Below are 19,861 nucleotides of genomic sequence, written 5' to 3' on the forward strand. Positions count from 1 at the left end.
GAGTTTAGGAATTTAAATTCGTAGGTTTGACGATAAATAATCTCAATTTGTGATGATCTAAGTAGCGTCTCCAAATCCAGTTATTCTAAAGTGGTTTTCTGACATAAACAACTATTCAATGGGTGAATTTTATTTAAATTTAAAACGGAATTTCTGTAGGAACAATTCTTCTTGAAATTAAAGCGGAGTCATAGGGGAAATATATAAATTAAGGATATGCAACATAAAATTTCCCATCGAAACAGGGAGTTAGAGAATTAAGAGAAAATAAGAGATTTGGACCAATTTGTGGGACTGTCATGGGGATGCTGATCAATATAATGTATGCTAATGTTCACCTTGTGTAGTGGTAGATTTAATGGAGACGTTTATACATACATATAATATCAATTTCCAAACGTGATAATGATGCTTGATAAGCTGAAAGGTTGTAATAAAAAATGTGAATTACAGTTAAATATGGAATATCTAATGTGTTGATTTATGACAATGTAGTATTTCTTTACTACCCATTTTATATATCATGTTGTTTTATATATTCTGTAAAATATACCCATTTTACTCAGTCTTCTTTGGCTAATTTTTTCTAAATGAACTATAAATTATGAAGTCCCTCCTATGATGCTAATGTTCTACAATAACTAATTTCAGAACAAAATTATAGCGCTTGGTAACAATTTTCGGAAAAAGTGTTAAAGATTCGAGACTATTAAAGCTTGACATATTTTATAGACACCTGTCTGATGTTGACATCTGTATGTTGCCGTCTAGATATCCTTTAGATAAATCATTCTTTGGATCGCTGTCTCATTTGTGTATACTCCACATCTTTTATTTTCCTGATGAAGGTAAACCCAGAAAAGCGCTTCGGACGCATGAAGTTATTAAACGTGTTGTTTTCAATTTTTAACACCTATGGGTCGATACCTCTGCTGGTGGACTATCAGTCCCCGAGGGTATCATCAGCTCAGTAGTCAGTACTTCGGTACTGACATGATTTATAACAAACCTTTCTAAAATTGTCCGTTGTTAAATTTTGAAATTATAAAGAAACTAAGGTTTCAACTCCCTCAGGCAAAGTTGACCTTAGATGAATTTGGCTATTTGTTTTAGGTATTTTTGTCATATAGCTCTTAAATTGTTTCGGACTTATACATCCCTCGGATTTCAAACGTTTGGCTTTGAGCGTTCCTGATGAGGGTAAATCCAGAAAAGCGCTTCGGACGCATGAAGTTATTAAACGTGTTGTTTTCAATTTTTTACATCACTGGGTCGATACGTCTGCTGGTGGACTATCAGTCCCCGAGGGTATCATCAGCTCAGTAGTCAGTACTTCGGTACTGACATGATTTATAACAAACCTTTCTAAAAATTTTCCGTTGTTAAATTTTGAAATTATAAAGAAACTAAGGTTTCAACTCCCTCAGGCAAAGTTGACCTTAGATGAATTTGGCTATTTGTTTTAGGTATTTTTGTCATAAATCTCTTCAATTGTTTCGATACTTATACATCCCTCGGATTTCAAACGTTTGGCTTTGAGCGTTCCAGATGAAGGTAAATCCAGAAAAGCGCTTCGGACGCATGAAGTTATTAAACATGTTGTTTTCAATTTTTTATTTTATTCATATGTGAATTCCATGTTCCTATTCAATTAGTTTGTACATGTAGTTGTGTCCTTCTGACTTCATACATAGTTTTTACTCTCTTCTATATTTTTATATAATATAAGTTTTACTCTGTTCTATATTTTTATATAATATAAGTTAATTGTTTTGTAAGCATAAAATATGAGAGCGTTTATATAATATACACCAGTAACATAATGAACTATTCATACTCTATATATGAGTCACAGTTTTTCGTTAAATAGTTCTCGTTTATAAGAAGTTTCTGAATCAGGAATTATATTTGATGAAACAGTTATATCTTTCTTTTCCTTAGTAACAATTTCCTTCTCATAAACAACGTTGTTTTCGGAAGATTTCTCTAATATCTTGAGGGACGATTGACACATTTTGTTAGTTATAACTCCGCATAACCCTTGTACAAACACATTTGTAGTAGAACGCATTCGGTCCCTGTATAAAAATAAATATATCATATTTGCAGTTTTCTAAGATTTCTAATTATGAATATATAAACAAGTAAAAACATTAGTTCTAGCAAAACATGTACACTATATCAATATATTAAGCAAACATGTGCTGATATATAGACCAGATTACCTTCATAGCATAGTCATAGATCATGATAAACGCCTAAAAATTGGCCACTGCATGGATGATACCATTCACAAGCAGTGGTTGTAAATGTCCGCAGAATATACCGCTTATTCTACGATCGGTTCGCACTTGCATTTATTAAGAACGCTTTAGCTATAACAATAATGACAGCAAAAAAATAGAAATAAATACACTTGGAAATATACAACTAAATGGATCTCAAAATTACAAATAATAAAGCAATTTGAAGTTAACGCTTCCTTTGTGGTTTGAAACCTTACCCTTGTTCTTTTGAAGAAAAAAAATTGTGAATTCATATTTGTACTTTTCCTGGCTACAAAATCGAAAAGATTGGCTTCTCATAGACTGAATTTGTTGTTGTTTAAACCTCCTGAAATTGAAATTCGTTATATCTGTGTCTATTTTTACTCGAAGCATCCATTTAATTGTATCAATGCATTTTTACATGTTTGATACTTTAACAATCTGTTTACTTGAAATAATTTAAATGTTATATTTTTCAATCCTAGTTCCTACAATTATTGTTATTCATTGTTTTATATATTTAAATTCTCCCTCATGAATTCGTCCGAATTTAAAACATTTCTATACTAAATACATGGCTAAATAAGAGACAAGTCATAATTTAGGTTTGTTTGCTCGCAGTAACTTCGATAAAACAAAGGAATAAATAATTTGAGAACTATATGCCAAGATTCAAGGAAACAGCCATTTGAGATTTTAAATTTTCTTTAATATACCCATCTTTGGCTTTAACAGAAGCCCATCTACCGTGGACTTTAAGTAACCTATCAGAGACTCCTCTATTAGCCCCCGTAGAAGCGCCACCACTTCTCAAACTATGAAGCCCAAACTTAAGCTTATCTAAACCAATATCTGATAAACTCTCTAACAAAATTTCTCTCGCTCTGGTATAGGACAATGGACTATTTATATTACATAATTTATAAACATCTTTCGATTTCATAAAAGACAGTGCTCTGAAAATATAGCTATCAGAATTTTTGCTCAATTCAGCTAAATTGATATACTTATTTAACCAAAAAACTGGACATAAATCTGTACCTGTTGCAGCTATAACAACAGAATTACCCCTTCTGTATAAATCAGTTTTGCTTTTATCAATGCGAATTTTAACATGACTGACTTGAAACTCAATATTATTCATCTTAATGTTAGCCAATTCACTATACCTCAAAAATTCAGAAAATCCTAACAGAAATAATACTACTACACGCAATTTTTTGAGATTATTATGATCTCCGAACTTCAAAACAATTTTCCTTAATATATCTGGCGTAATAGGTTCTTTTTTGTTTATAGGTTTACTTAGCAATCTCCTTCCTCCTTCATAAATAAGACCAAGGAATTTGTCTGAACAAGGATTATGTTTGAAATTAAAGTCATGAAACCATTTTATTGAATAAAAACTTGCATCTAAAATCGCAACACTGGATCCCTGTTGAATGAGTCCACCTATATACATAGAAATCGTAGTAGTTGTCGCTGGTAAACACTCAAGTGAACATGAAACACACCATTTTTCAAACTTTTTAAAATAGCACTTGTATTTCTTAATTGTAGAATTTGATCTAGACGATTCGACAAAAGAGGGTAAATCTCGTATGATACTGGCAAATCTCGAATCATTGGCATAACACTCAAATTGTTTCCATTGATCTGTAAAATAAATATAATAATGAATACCAAGTAATAACTATAAACAAAGTAAATATAATTAAGATTACTACTATTAATGAATGCGGCATTTCCCTCGCAAACAACCCAGTGCGGCATTTCCCTCGCAAACAAATGAATGCGGCATTTCCCTCGCAAACAAATGAATGCGGCATTTTCCTCGCAAACAAATGAATGCGGCATTTTCCTCGCACACTTACTGTGGCATTCAACCTCACAGTATCTAAAAAAGTCATATACTTATATATATACAGTGGCATTAACCCTCACTGTATTCATAAACAATTAATCAACAATGTTAACAATGACATATCTAATTGTTGCAGTTAAAACATCACAATGTTAAATTTAACATTCTTACGAATATAGTCTCATATCTGATAACTGCGGCAAATAACCATCGCAGAAAACTAAATCAACTACAGTCTGTATACAACATTCAATGCATAAATCTCAATACTTCGAGAAATCCAACAACAAAACATATACATTACTGTTAAAAGGTCTCTGTGCAAATATACTCTTTTCTTGTGAACCTTTTGTAAAAAAGTTCATAGGTTTTACGTACTCTCTAAAGTCTATAACAAAAGATTTAAATCTGTCTGAAAACCTATTCACTAAGATAGGCCAAAATAATGCTGATGGCCATTTAGGTACAACTAAAGTGCCTTTAGCTTTACATAACCGCATGTGATTTAAACACTTGCTAACTAAACAAACTGGTGGAACTAACCAGTTATTATGAGCAGACCAATCATATGCGAAAGCATCAACCCCGGAAGTATCTGGTGAATAATATCTAGAATTAAAATAGTCTACTTTTTTGTTTTTCGAATCTGCAAAACGATCGCATGTGAATGGTCCCCATAATTTATCAAAATATATAAAAATTTGATAGGAAACACCCCAATCGTCATAATCAAAAATTTTGCTCAGATAATCTGCATAAGTATTTTTATCTCTAGGTATCCATTCAACATCCAAGAAAATATTATGTGACAAACAAATATGAAATAAGCTTAAAGCAATGTCTTGTAATTCTACTTTCATGCTACCTTTTTTAACAATCTGTACTACATTTTGGTTATCTGTATAAAGTTTAACAAATTTTCCTGTTAAATCAGATTTAAAAGAAGAAATATTCTTTTCTACAGTTTTCAATTCTCTCCATGTAGAACTTTTGTTTCTTTCATGACCATCAAACATAAAATGTACAATTTTGTTATCATTCGTTATAAACCCTGCTCCGGCATACTGACTAGCGTCAGTGAAAATTACACGCTGTGGTATTCTATTTATAGGTACAATGCGTTGGAAAGATAATGACTCGCATTCAAAATACCAAAATTTTAGTTCCTTCAAAATGTTGTCATTTATAGGGATGACATCGTCCCATGCAGATCTACAACAGACTAGCATATGCATATGCTTCGTCATCATTTGACAAACGTTACCAAGAGCAGGAATCATAGAAATGATTTTTCCACATATTTTAGCAATACATTTATAAGTCAAAATAGTTTTGCCATCTACTACGCTCGATATTACCAGCTTTAAAGCAAATAATTTTTTAAGCGATATTTCTAAAGTACAATCTTTAAAGTTCCAAACAAAACCTAACCAATCAATATTTTGTACTGGTTCCCAGACACTCTTTTCTGTATTAGTAATAAAACCCGAAAGCAGTAAATCATTTTTTACTGTTTTCGATAATTCAAAACATGTATCAAAATTTTCTGCTGTACCCATACCATCATCTAAATAAACCACCATGGGAAATCCTAAAGATCTCCAGTATTTAACTAACACACGTACTGTCTTGGTAAATATATGACCAGCTGATGAAAGTCCAAAAGGCAAAACCGAAAAAGTAAAATAACGCACTGTATCACCATATTGCCAAGAAAATCCTAAATATTTTTGATGATCAGGGTGAATTTCTATATGGTGATAACCAGACTTTAAATCAAATTTAAACCCAAAACCGCTAAAATTTACAAATGTCATAGCTTCTTTAACCCCTTCAAATTTAACTTTTTGTTTCTCGACAAATTTATTAACATGTCTCAAATCTAAGACTAATCTTTCTTTACCCGTACTATTTACCGACACAGTAAGTGGATTAACGACAAATGGTCGATTTACTTCTTTTATACATTCTTTAGTTAAAAGTTCTTGAATAGAATTTTCCACAAATTCTGAGTGTTTTAACGCGGATCTATTATTACTTAGAAAAATAGTCGGTGGTTCACTCAGAAAAGGAATTCTATAACCAAAATTAATAACATTCATTATAAAATCATTAGCGTTAAGTACATTTTTCCAAAACAATGCATGTTTTCTTAAATTTCCTTTCACATTTATAAGATTTTGACAAGATTTTTTCTCATACTTGTTAACAAATTGAAAACAATACTCAACTTCATCTATGTCTGTATCTGTTTTGTTACTGGGTCTTTCCTGTGTTCTGTTCCTGGAACTTTGGTGCACCAACTGTCGCTGTAGGAATCCTTTTTTCGGGGCAGTTCCTTGCAAAGGGCCCGGGCTGGTTACAATAGAAACACTTGTAACTTTCTGACTTGCCTGCTTTGGAGAACTCGGTATCACTGACTTGGCCAAGGCCACGAAAAAAACTCCTGGAATTGAATTCTCCTTTTCCGGAACCACTATTGGAAGATTCTGGTTTACTGTACGGCTTGGAACTTCTTTTACGAGAAGCCCTGGAAATAGCAGCACGCAAATCACTAGCATCTTCTTTATTGTCGGCCAACAGACTATCCAAGTACTCTTTAACCGTGTCCCATCCATGCTTGTCGGCTATCTTTAGAATTTTGTTACGCTTACGGATGATTTCCTTTTCCTGGGTAATAATTTCACTAACTTCGGAAGCGTTTCCAAGCTTTATACAACTTTCAACGGCAGCAAGCCTCTCCAGACGCTCGGTATTAAACGAATGTTGCACTTTAATTCCCTCACTTTGGAATACAAATTCTGGTTGGTCGACACCGGTTGCTTTAACACTTTTTCCTAAACGAGCTTCGAAATGATTAATCAAGGAATGTTTTTGCTTCTCTAAAGCATTGTTTAAAGCTGAAGTGAAAAGCGAAATAGCCCCGTCCGTACTTAACTCTGTTTCGTTACTATTTTCAGCATGTTGAGTAGTAGCACGGCGTTCATCATGGTCGGAGCCTTCCTCGGACATATTATGCAGAGCTTAACGTTAACTTCGTCTATCAAAGTTACTGGAGCACATCGATAATAATCAAACGTAATCAGGACTTATATATGCCTATAAAACCCCACCCGTACTACCGCCCTCGAAATATTCGTGCAGAAAACAACAGTAACATCAGACCACTTCTGATTTACATACTAGCCAAACTTGTACCACAAGTCTAAAGATAGAAATAGAATAGGGAAATTCCAAATATAACGGAATAGAAATAAATGTCTTATACATCACCATCTTCATTTTTCTTAGATCTCGATATATTATTTGTTTGACCCTTATGATTCAGCAAAGTAATTTTATGTCGTTCCCATACTTGCATATTTTCAACGTTACATGCAGTGTTGTTTATTGTAAAATTGTCCAATAAACTGATAAAAATGTATTTTTAGTGCAGTTACTGCCTTTGCATTAATGCAAGAATTACTTACAAGAACCATTCAAAGGCGTATAGTAGAGATACTTCTTCGGCTGGTATTCCCAAAGCTGTTAGTAAAATAATCACTGTCACCAATGAAGCTCCCGCTACGGCTGGTATGGCTAGTGATGAAAACGTTGTGAGGATGCTTTGAAAATTAAGAAGAAAAAAAAAATAGTAAAACAAAAATACTGAACTGAAATGTAAATTCAAATTAAAGAGTATGTCCATAAAACTTACAAAATCAAACGTTATCAATCAAAGGAACACGTGGAATTCAAATGCATATGTCACATTCTTGACTTGGATCAGGCATTTTCAGAAGAAAATGGTAGGTTAAACTTGCTTTTATAGCTAGCCAAAACAGTAAAATAAAAGACAAAATATAACTGAAATTTCAATTTTGTCAAATGTTTATGTTTAATCGACATTTCTCCTTTCTTGCAATGAAAACAACTTTCAACTTTGCATATGTATGCGATTTTTAAAAAACGCAAATAAACGTTAAAATAGACTTACCAAACTAGTATTACAGTAGCTGCATCAATATTTCGGTCTACCATTTGCATTATAAATAAACAAGAGACACAGATATACAAACAGGAACCACAGCGACCTATAGCTGCGTTTAAAGGACATACAAAACGGCTTATTTTATTATCTACATGATTAGAACCTTCCAGCTGTTGTATGACAGACGGCATAGCCACAGCACTACAACGAAAGTTATAAATTTAAATATGTATTGTAATTAGGGATGACAGTACTTTACTTGATAAAAAGACTATTTCATAAATAAATTATTTCACAAAATAAACATTTTCATTGCGTACCCTACAATTTTATTCTTAAATATCTAATCTTCTAACAAAACAAGTAAAAGCAATTTCTCTTCTTGAACTTTGATGTCGGAAATAAAAGATTGCTAAACACAATTAAGCTTTACTTTTGCCTTAAAATCGTTAACATGTATTTATTTAATTAAAGCGACGGTAGTTTATGTTCAAGTCTCGTAAATCTATCAGGAAGAGAAAAATCAAGGTACAAACAAAAACTGGAGGAATCTCTAAAAGGAGCGAGACCAGGTGCGTCGACAGGGTAAGCGTCTCATGTTTTACATGCATCATCCTCAATGCGAATTCTCACTCAGTCAAAATGTCACAATCGGGAAAAGGACACAACTGGTAAAATTATAGATCAGACGACTATATTGATATATATAAAAGATATAAGACCGCGAAACATGTCAATAGTGAGTTGAGACACTTATTGTAGATTTCAGTCGATTACTGTTAACAAAAAATATTTTTTATTGATTTTGCATAAATAATATTGTACAATTACGTGATCTTTTTCCTTTTCTATATTTGTCAAATTAACTACACACATTACTTAGACCTTGTGAAAATATGAATATACAAGTCAGCAACAGCGTTTAACTTATTGCACTAGAAAATGATTATGTTAATAATGTATGATTATTGCATAGTATATATGTTCTTACGTGCTGGTTGATGCTAGAACAATCATAGCTGGTTGCAACATTGTCCAGAGAAATTTAAATGGGTTCCTTCTAATAAAAATAAAGTAGGTGATGGGAAGTACAACGAATGATAGTATTCCTAATCCCGCCATAACAGTTGCAATAAACAGTCCAAGTCGATTGAAATCGTCCTCTAAATTTTTCGTTGATGCTAAAGTTTTAGCGATTAGACTTGCGACTCCAATAGGAGTGGTCCTGAAAAAAACACCAAAACCAGTAGGGATAAGGAATGCAATGTTCGGAGGTATAAATTACTGCTTTACCTATTTTTCTGGTCATAAAATATTTTAAACAGAAAAACAATTTATTTTGATGAGACGCGACAATTTGTGCAGAGAAAATCCTGCAACATCATCGAAACTGTTTTGTCAAATTGGTTTCATGGACAAAATTAATATCCTAGACCGTATGTTTCATTTTTGGATTTATTTTTGTTGTTGAGGAAAGTTTTTGAAGATATTGTCGTGTTAGTGTGAGACATGTGCTGGGAAAATATCAGATCAAATTGTTGATGTCTGTGGGTTTTAGCTGTTCCCTGAAAGGATCGGTAGTTTCTTTCCGTAGGATTTTCGGCTTTCCGTTTACTAGGAATGTAGCTCGACATTAAGCGGTATCGGTTTGGAATTTAAGTTTGTCCTTATCAGTTTCCGGTTTGCCAAGTCAATTCGCCTCGAACCTAAAGGACTATTGGTAATCTCATTGTTCGTACACCAAAATGTAAACGTTACGTCATTGATTAAATTTCCATTGTTTAGTACGGGTTCAACCAATCACAACGTTTTGGTTTACGCTTTTGAAAATATTACCCAGAATGCATTAGATTCTGAAACTGCGAATTGTGCGGCATTCGGGATGATTTTGTTCCTTCCTTTGTATTTTATTTTGCACTTTTTGATATTTTTTAAGAATGAGCGATTCAAGTGAATGCGTGTGTTTCAAATGTTTTATTGAATTGTGTTTGGAAAAGGTTAACTTTCTGGTAGTAAGACCTTCACGGCCAGGCTTGGAACTAGATAGGCAGATGCTCACATTAATCTGTGTCGATACAATGTGTTAATTGTCCTCCTTTACACCATAACTCATGTTGGTGTTGCTACGAAAGGAGGCCTTTTTCAAGAGCATACTTACATAGTGTCATTATCTAAAATGCACCAAGACTACTTTCGACAAGATACGTACACTGTCACCTTAAGAATACAGACTTGAAGAACCACCACCCCATCTCAACCCGAAATCCAAAGCCATCGTGTATTCCATAAAGTTCTAGACAATTTTGTAGTTTTCTTATCGCTTGTATTTTTAAACAATATATTGATCTTAAACATGTTAAAGGTATTAAATCGATTCATTTGTATTTATAGATCTGTAAGAATGGTTCTTATTGTTTTTCTAGTAACTCTGGTCTTTGTTATCTATTGTACCAGTTTTATAGATTTAAGTGCTTTTCCTGCACTTAATTTTTTGTACGACCTTTTTGTTCATTCAGTATTCGATTTAAAGGAGTACGATTTAGATCTCAATAAACAAGTTTAACCCCACCACATGTACCTGTCCGACAGGAAGTGGTTTTCATCTAATACCTTAATGTTTTGGCATTTATATCATTTGTATTAATGAAAGATCTTAAGGTCTATTAAATGGATTGACAATTTTTTCTATATAATATTTTTGAACATCATAGACCTCTAGATGTGACTTTGTAACACTATTTATACCTGCGGGAAAATACGCATTTGAAATTGTCATTAAAAATAGATAAATTAATGTTTCTTACCATATGATTTTCCCCAATAACAGTAGAATAACTTCAGTAGCAGAGTAGAAAAACTTTGCAAACTGACGACCGGTTTCTTTTGCTGCTCCAGCAGCGATTCCAAGCATGCAACTAGCAATAAGGATTCCTACAAAGATTTGTTTGTCAACTATCGTAACTCTTCAAAACGATTGGCATTGTTTGAACACTTGTCTTTTAGGAATGAATTAAATGTGATGCAAAATTTTTCTTTTCAAGGAAATAGTGAAGTCAAAACATTTGAAGATTACCAATTTGAGGATCAAGTGTAAAAGGTCGGTTTTCTTTGTGAAATCATAAATATTTTTTACTTTTTTATAATCATTTTTTCAATTGTCTGTTTTAATTAATCTTTCACCTTTGGAATACACATGTGATCCTAAACAAAGAGGACAAAATTCCCTTGAAAACTATATTCATAGATTTTGTACTATTTTGCAAATGAATGCAAAAAGACACGGTTTCATTTTTAGCAAAAAGTTGAAACGGTACTGGGAATTTCTAGATAAACGGATTTGTCTGTAAAACGTTTAAGTTATCTACTTATTGGTATATACTTATTTAATGCTTGCATACATCAAATACAAAAAGGCAAATATTCTTGCTGACCTAAGATATTGGTGCTAGATGATTTTTCTACTTTTTTGCTGATCACAACAGAATGCATTAGAGTTGTTGTTGTACCATTAATTGTTACATTGTATTGTTGGTTTTCTGTCTGATATCCTGTTTGAGCCTGTATGGATGTAAACGAGGTTGATGTACTCATAATAACTCTTTATTAAGATCTACATTTGATAAATGTAAATCATAATATTTTTCATATAAATGCTCGCGATTTATTTTCCGTGTTATATGTTTTATATCAGACTTAATTTCTATGTTATAAGACTAATTGTTATATGAATATAAGTTATAGATAAATTACAAAATCTGGATGCTGTCATCTTTACGATTACGTTGGTAGATATTTGATGAGTTTCTTATGTGTATACCATATATCCCACATCATTATGCCGTTTCTGTTAAATCAATTCACAACTTGACTAGACGATTAACCAAAAGTATAGACACTTTTCTATTGTTGAAAACTGTAAGATGTCCGCTAAATGTCTTGTCTGTTTCCTTTTGTTTTAGGGTTATCGTCTCAATGACCATGATGACGCATCCCGAGGTCTTTTTGTTTCAAAATACATTTTAATCATGATAACCAGTAATTTATAAGAGCTTAACTTTCAAATTTTACCTTCTGGAAAGTTGCAGATATCAAATTTTCAGGAAATAAGTTTCTACAAAAAATTATGGAAAATATAATAGAACTATATTCATTAATTAATGAAAGAATGTCCAAATGTGGCAGTCCGTTCATGTAACACCGTCTTTGGTTGAAACTAAATATATTTACCAATCTGCAATGAAATGAAGTTTAGTTATTGACTATAACTAATATAATTGTAATATGAGAAACACGACGAATGTCACTGGTGGAGCAGGAGCACCTGGGGTCATTCACAGTTTCTGATTGGCTTCGTGTTGCTGAATTTTTCTGTGTAATGTTTTTCGGATTATATTGTTTTCTTTTGGACACAGACTTGCCCGACATAGTGTGTTATTACTCCTCAATGTATTTCCTATCATTTACCTTAGAAGATCTGCAAATATGTCTTCTGTTTGGATGTTTGTTCTCCTACTTCCATCAATTGATTTTGTTGAAGATATTTCACCTATGAAGATGTTTAGCAAAATTATAAAATGAAAAAAAAAAATAAGAATAGAAAATTTAAATATTATACAATTACTGTCTTTTGATGAGGTAAATATGCGGTTTTATTGACTTTTGAAAAACTGATATTCACTGAGGCCGACGGCCGAAGTGAATATCAGTTTTTCAAAAGTCAATTAAACCACATATTTACCGAAACAAAAGACAGTAATTGTTTTATTCCATATTCCGAGAAAAAACAGTGTAATTAATGACAAATATTTACCAAAATCAATTGTACATCACACAGTTTACCAAAACGTTACATGTAAAAGCGCGTGACGTTAAGCGCGGTGAATATCACTTTCCTCCAGGTGAATATGCTTTTTTATTCAAAATTCAATTCATATAGAGAAACCTACATAAATAATACCAATATGGAATAAATAAGATTATTGTATAAATTCATATATTGTAGGTAAAGAGGGTCACTTATTGTACTCATGAACATTATCTCGTTCGTAATTTTTGTTCAGTTTCTTAAAAGAAAAATGAATTAAAAAAAAAGAAATAAATAAATACCTGGTTTAATTGTTAAACATACCAACACTCCAACTAGACATGGAACAAAATTTGATATCATGATGAACGTCAGACTTACAATACTAATTTTACCATTCGATTTCGGATCCAACGATGCAGTTCCTACAATATATATATTTATCCCCGGCTTAGTATATTTCTAGGATTTTGATTGGTTAACGCATGTCGTTACAAAACCCATAGCCCGGGTTGTTGCTAACCCATATACCCGGACGTTGCTAACCATTGCACCAGGGAACTTCACGCGCGTTTTCCTTAGTTCCATGGTTGTTCCTTTTGAAATATTGAATTCTGTTGATTATCCATGATGTCTGTAATTAAATATTTAATCCACTAACGAGTTTATCCTATTATGCCGATCATTTGCACTCATTTTAGTAAATGCATCACTTGGCTGCCACATAGACGTATTTACACTTGTATGCAAATTTGTCCGCCATTACGTAAAATCACACAGGTTCCCGTAAACTTTGACATCATAATTCAAAACATTTGACGTCACAATTAAAAAGTGATTATTGCCTGACGTCAAAAGGTGATTCGGAGTAGATCTACGGTCATTCGGAGGCAAAATATAGCTAAATACCAAAAGTGTAAATACGTTTATTGTCAATGAATGGGACTACTGACCTAGCTATGTGAATGATCCACGTTGACGTAACACCGTCTATGACGTAACTCTCACAACATTGAGCGCCAAATTTGACTCCTTCCAGTTTCTCTATCTCTGGATTAAAAACGTCTTATATTTGACTACCTGTAGGGGCCTACAAAAGGTAGTACCCTACACCCCGTTGAAAATATGTCAAACTACCAAATTTCAATAAAACTTTTTATAAATAATGAAAAAAACGTTGCTTTCTCGTTACACTTTGTGGTCAAATTTCTCTTAAAAATCGCCGGGTTTGGACTAAGACCGGGGATAAATTCGTTATCTACGTTCATATCCGTAGATATGGACGTAGATAACTTATAATATATGTTAACCACTACAATGTTTTTGGGGGAGATGGAATCTGAACGTTCGAGTAAAAAGGTTAGATTTCATTACCTTGTCAGAAGGATTATTGTCCCTATTCCTTTTTGAGTCAAATGTGCATTTGTTTAAGCAGATACATTCCGTCTTTCAAACATTTTTCAATAATTTTTATTTTTGATTTATTTCCTATGATAAAATTGGTTTTTATAATGTTAGACCGCTGACAACAATCAATCAATCAATCATATGTCACAGTCTGATCTTTTTATCCTGAATTTTTTTTATATTTGAGGTAACATATAATCTAAGTAAACAAAATATTAACAGTGACCAATGTCCCTATTTAAAACTTTAGATTAGAATTCCACGTTATCTTCATACCAAAACTATACGAAAAACAAGACAACTTTTCATCCTATTGTTAATTTTCCTTTCCTTGATATTGATGTTCAGTTTTCACCTTAGTTTTGAGTGTACAATGCTCAGATGGTTCGTTTGTTTGCAGTGATGTCTCGGATTCAATTGTAATATTTGTATTATTCAGAAATCATACATATGAAACCAAATTTACTTAATTTTATCACGAATTTTAACATTTATCATTTCCATCTGCATGACTTTAACAAAAATTGGTAATTTTGCATCTAGCTATTTACGATGATAATTTGTTTAAAGAGAACTAGTTGGAGAGTTGTACTTTTTAGTCTTTATCGTTGACTCGATAAACTTATTGTTAAAGTCTGTGTTAAGTTATAGATACACTGCTGTTGCTCAATCTCTGCGTCTTATATTTTGGGAAACAAATATGAGTTTTACAATAATACGTTAATTGAAAGTTAGAACATATACTAAAATGTTTGTTTTTCGTTTTTTACCGAGCAGACCTACATAGGTATAATCATACCTGATATTACTGAACATGCCACTAAAGGTACAATCATCATTTTTAATACGTTCAGGTACATTTCTCCAAGGATTCCTAATTAAGAAAATATATCAAGTTTTGAGCATGTTATCATATCTAAGAATTTACTGATTGCAATATTTAGATTATTAAAGTTCACATACTAATTATCATTTTGGTATGAAAATTGAAAATATTTAGAATTGCTCCTTGATAATCACAAATATGAAAAGACTACATAGTGAAAGACCGTTGAATGTACGAAACATTTTGTAAATAGGCTCAGATCATTTCTTGAACAACAAAACAAATGTTGATATTCATCCTCCACTTTTTCGTACTGTATCGCTTTTAACATTATAATATGCTTTGGTTACATATGTAACTATGGGACGAAGTTTGCTATATATTTAGATGCCATTTGAAAAAGGACTAATATATTTGTCCTGTAACTCTGAGTTTTGTCAGTGAAAACAAACGAAATTGTATTTATAACCGAGTTGTGTTTCAAATTTAAACGCGCTTACAATGATTCATGCATGCATTTTACATCTTTAAAAAAGTAGGAAAATGCTTAAATATAAGAAAATGTCTTACCTATCCACATAAGTACAGACTCTGACGGAGAAAACTGCCGAACTCCTATACCGATTCCAAACCCTATAGCTGCACCCATAAATGTTAATATCACCAGTAGGTTTGAAATAACTATTTGTTTGCATCTTATATTCCTGGTCTCGTCCGACATTATCCTCCTTCAATCAAAGACGTATTAATATAGAGTCGGTTTAATTCAAGCCTTTAAAGTTGTGTGTTGAACAAGTTGACAAAATATAAAATTTAATAGAGTCCCTTTCGAATCTTAAAAGTTGTGTGTTGACCAGGTTAACAAAATGTGATATTACATACACTTGTATGATATGGTAAATATCTTCGTTACCGAGAAGACACATTTGTTTGTAGATTTTAATGTAAATATTTGATGCTGTGAAGGTTGAACCGTTGTATCATCTAATTGTTTATGGTTTAGCACGCAACAAAAATATATAAATGAACTTATACCTTGTATGATATGTACAAAAGGACAGATTGGGAAACGTCAATGAAACAGCAACTCAACGATACAAATAACCAAAAGACATCGGAGGACAATAAACAGTCTGCAGTAAAAGATAGGTGTTTATAAAAAAAAAATATACCCAGCTTTAAATCATCATCCATTTTTAACAAGTGAGAAAACATTCAAAACGTATATCAAACATCTACCGTCATTACAAATTTCTCCAGGTAAATAAAAATATAAAGAAATATATTGACCTTACATAAAAATAAGTCAATATGCTATGATTGTCAATGAGACAACTATCAGTTAAAGACTATACGATGTTTACTAACAAGACAAACACTGACGAAGTTCCTGATGTGGAACAGGCAAACCAACATGTGGCGGGGTTAAACTATCATTTTTTTATCTACTATCTATTTTCATCTAAGAAAATTATTAATGAGGTAATCTTGAACTTTTCACAGACTTTACCTGGGAGAATATAAAGATAAAATTTCCCTCTGTACTTAACGACAAAATGAATGTATGTCTATTGAGTCTATTTATTTAATTTGAATTAAAGATAAAATATTTAGGAACATGTGGGTATGAATTTCAATATGACGACAACGTAAGAGCATAATGAAGTGGAGGTCACGACGCAAGGTATCTAAATATATAGCCAACTTCGCTCTAAACATACATGGGCCAGAACTTCGCTCTAAGCATACATGGGCCAGAACTTCGCTCTAAGCATACATGGGCCACAACTTTGCTCTATGCATACACGTGCCACAACTTTGTTCTAAGCACACACGGAACACAACTTCGCTCTAAGCATACATGTGCCACAACTTCGCTCTAAGCATTCATGTGCCACAACTTTGCTTTAAGCATACATATGCCACAACTTCGAATCGCTCTTAGCATACATGTGCCACAACTTCGCTCTAAGCATACATGGGTCACAACTTCGCTCAAACATACATGGGCCACAACTTCGCTCAAACATACATGGTTCACAACTTCGCTCAAACATGCATGGGCCACAACTTCGCTCAAACATACACGGGCCACAACTTCGCTCAAACATACATGGGTCACAACTTCGATCAAACATACATGGGCCACAACTTCGCTCAAACATACATGGGCCACAACTTTACAGTGCCTTCAATACGATTTAGCGAATACTTTGTATACTTTGATAAATGTATCAAATTCTTCATCCAACATTATTTCATTGGTGCTACTGCGGCATTGCATGACTTAAATACGCATGTAACAAGAACAAGGATGTCATTCAGCTTATAGAGGACTCAATTCGTTGATCTAAATTTTTTTATGGAGCTACACAGGAGAAAAGTCCATTGATCTGCAATACTTTTTACATCCAAAATTAATTTTGTTCTAGTTGCTTATATATACCATGTCGTTGAATGCTATTATTCTACATTCAGTGACAATACTAGCTCCATATTAACTGAATAACACTAGAGACCGGGGAAGCTCTGTGTATGCAAATATGTAAGTATGGAAGAATTAGAAAAGCAATCTAGCATTCTCCTCTTTACCAACAGCTCCTTCTTGGTTCCATTTTTATTTGCGACTTTGATATGAAGTGGGACAAATCAAAGCAGGAACTAAACATTTTCATTCAATATGCTAACAACTCCCATCCCTCAATAAAATTTTACGACAAACTTTTGTTGCTATATGTATATCGCTGTCTCATTAGTGTTAATCCCTGATTTACAGCTTTCACGAGAGTTAATCGATAACATGTTGTATATATACGCTTGTCTGATGTAGAGGTATGTATGCTGATCTGTATTTGTCTTGTTTAGCTTTGTTGTGTCGTGCAATCTGTCATATAGTTTACACCTTTTAACATTTAGGTAAAAAATAGAGTTCTAAATCGAATCTTTGTAACAACAGAAAAGCGCAAAAACTTTAAATTCAAAAGAGCTTATATAAAATGCATCTAGATGTGGCAGAAAAAAAGTCAAATGAAGAAAGGAAATATTCTGAAATTTTTTTGTATTAGCACTAAAATGGTTTTTGTGTTGTTAACTGGGTTTATATTTATCGATCATAAATTTATGTATGGTCCTTACACCTCTCAGTTTTGTTACAAGACACATTTCACGCTAACCATAAACGATTGAATGAACAATAGATGCTTAAATCTTTGTCCGTTCAAGATTCATGATAGTGAAAATCAACAAACCTTGCTTCGTGCATATAGCTACCATGAAGACCCTACACGTTTATTTTGTGGAAAGTGTTCGCGACGGATCACTTTGTTAATATTAGAGAAATGTATGTGTGGGCATTCGTGTCAATGGCGGTATAAACAAACAGAATACTTGGTTTTCACTTTGAACGCGTTAGTTTCACTTTTAACGCGTTGATTATCACTTGTGAACTTTCTATTTCTATGCAGCGCCTGCATATGGAGTATTTATCTCCCAGTTGATACGATATTCCAGGGCTTTTATTTCCTATCATGATTTCCTTGATAGAGGATTGCTGTTTCAAGTGGTGAATATGAAATCATCCCTTCGTAAACTGTACGGACGCCATCACGAGTTGGTTGATCGTTATGGAATAACTGTTTCACAGAAGACGACGGATATGTTCCAACTGTCGTAACCATAATCCCGTCCTCTTTTCCCCGAATGTGACCAACCGAATTAGACTTATCACCGGGTTTGTACTTACACGAGCAACATGATGGGTGCCAAATGTGGAGCATGATCTGCATACCCTTCCGGAGCACCTGACACCACCCCCGGTTTCTGATTGGTTTCGTGTTGCTCAGTATTTAGTTTAATATGTTGTGTTTTGTGTACTGTTTGTGTTTTGGTCTTTTTCTATTTTGCCATGGCGTTGTCAGTTTATTTTCGACTTATGGTTTTTGAATGTTCCTTTGGTATCTTTCGCCTCCCTTTTTTAACGCGTTGATACATGTAGGTAATTCATATGGTATGGAAAATCAAATTTGAAATGTACACTGAAAGAATATGTTTTTCTTTTTTATTGGATATATTATTATGTCTGTGCAAAATTGTATCTATAAAAGTTACGTGCAATGTTTAAAATTATGGTAATTTTTTGTCCTGTATTATATATAAATCTGTAAAAAAAATTACATCAGAACATGCATTTCAACTTGTATCTTTTTCTTCTGTCTACAGTATATCTATTTTTTATAACGTTATGAAAAATAGATATACTGTAGACAAAAGAAAAGATAGTTTGAGATGTGTATCATAAAGCGATGATGCACTTCAAATAATCGCCTTTTTGAAAAGATGTCAGAACTCAGAACAGTAGGTAATATTGTTAAAGCTTGGTATGATTATATACCAAATATGGCTTAAATATACAATGCACTTAATATTTATGTAAACAAAAATGAGGTACATCTCTATTACATAGTAAACCATTTGTTGTTTGCCTGAAAATAATTCAGCTGGAAGTTTTAGATAAGCACGTCTACACAATTCGAGTTTTTATCAAATCACATAACAATTTGCCTAGATGTTGCACATCTTCATCATAAAATAGTAGTGAATGGATAGCAAGTGTTCCTATATAGACACGAAGTTCAAAATTAAATATATGCCAAATTTGATTAAATGCACCTATTATTTCATAATGACCAATTTCCTAAATGGTTAAGTTCCTTAAAAAAAGAAG

At 32.8% G+C, this 19,861-nt stretch overlaps 1 protein-coding gene across 1 annotated transcript; it reads right to left on the bottom strand.

The window, feature by feature from the left end:
• Positions 1 to 1,599: 1,599 nt before the first annotated feature.
• LOC127705102 (excitatory amino acid transporter 3-like) lies at positions 1,600 to 12,643 on the bottom strand. The gene is made up of 7 exons (XM_052209369.1): positions 12,566 to 12,643; positions 12,170 to 12,212; positions 10,906 to 11,032; positions 9,093 to 9,326; positions 8,108 to 8,302; positions 7,602 to 7,736; positions 1,600 to 2,078 (listed from the first exon to the last, which is right to left on the bottom strand). Exons 3-7 carry the CDS (start codon positions 11,010 to 11,012, stop codon positions 1,850 to 1,852), a joined length of 900 nt encoding a protein of 299 aa, XP_052065329.1. The 5' UTR covers positions 11,013 to 11,032; positions 12,170 to 12,212; positions 12,566 to 12,643; the 3' UTR covers positions 1,600 to 1,849.
• Positions 12,644 to 19,861: the final 7,218 nt, after the last annotated feature.

The sequence above is a fragment of the Mytilus californianus genome, unplaced genomic scaffold, assembly GCF_021869535.1.
Source record: "Mytilus californianus isolate M0D057914Y unplaced genomic scaffold, xbMytCali1.0.p SCAF_6, whole genome shotgun sequence".
Lineage (NCBI taxonomy): Eukaryota > Metazoa > Mollusca > Bivalvia > Mytilida > Mytilidae > Mytilus > Mytilus californianus.

Bases quoted from the DNA above. Each gene is read 5' to 3' on its own strand.
- LOC127705102 (XM_052209369.1), bottom strand. From the start codon at position 11,012: ATGCTTGGAATCGCTGCTGGAGCAGCAAAAGAAACCGGTCGTCAGTTT. The intron at 9,327-10,905 runs GTAAGAAACATT...TGTTTTTTTCAG, and splicing joins TTATTGGGGAAAATCATATG to GACCACTCCTATTGGAGTCG. The intron at 7,737-8,107 runs GTAAGTCTATTT...TAATTTTCAAAG, and splicing joins GCTACTGTAATACTAGTTTG to CATCCTCACAACGTTTTCAT.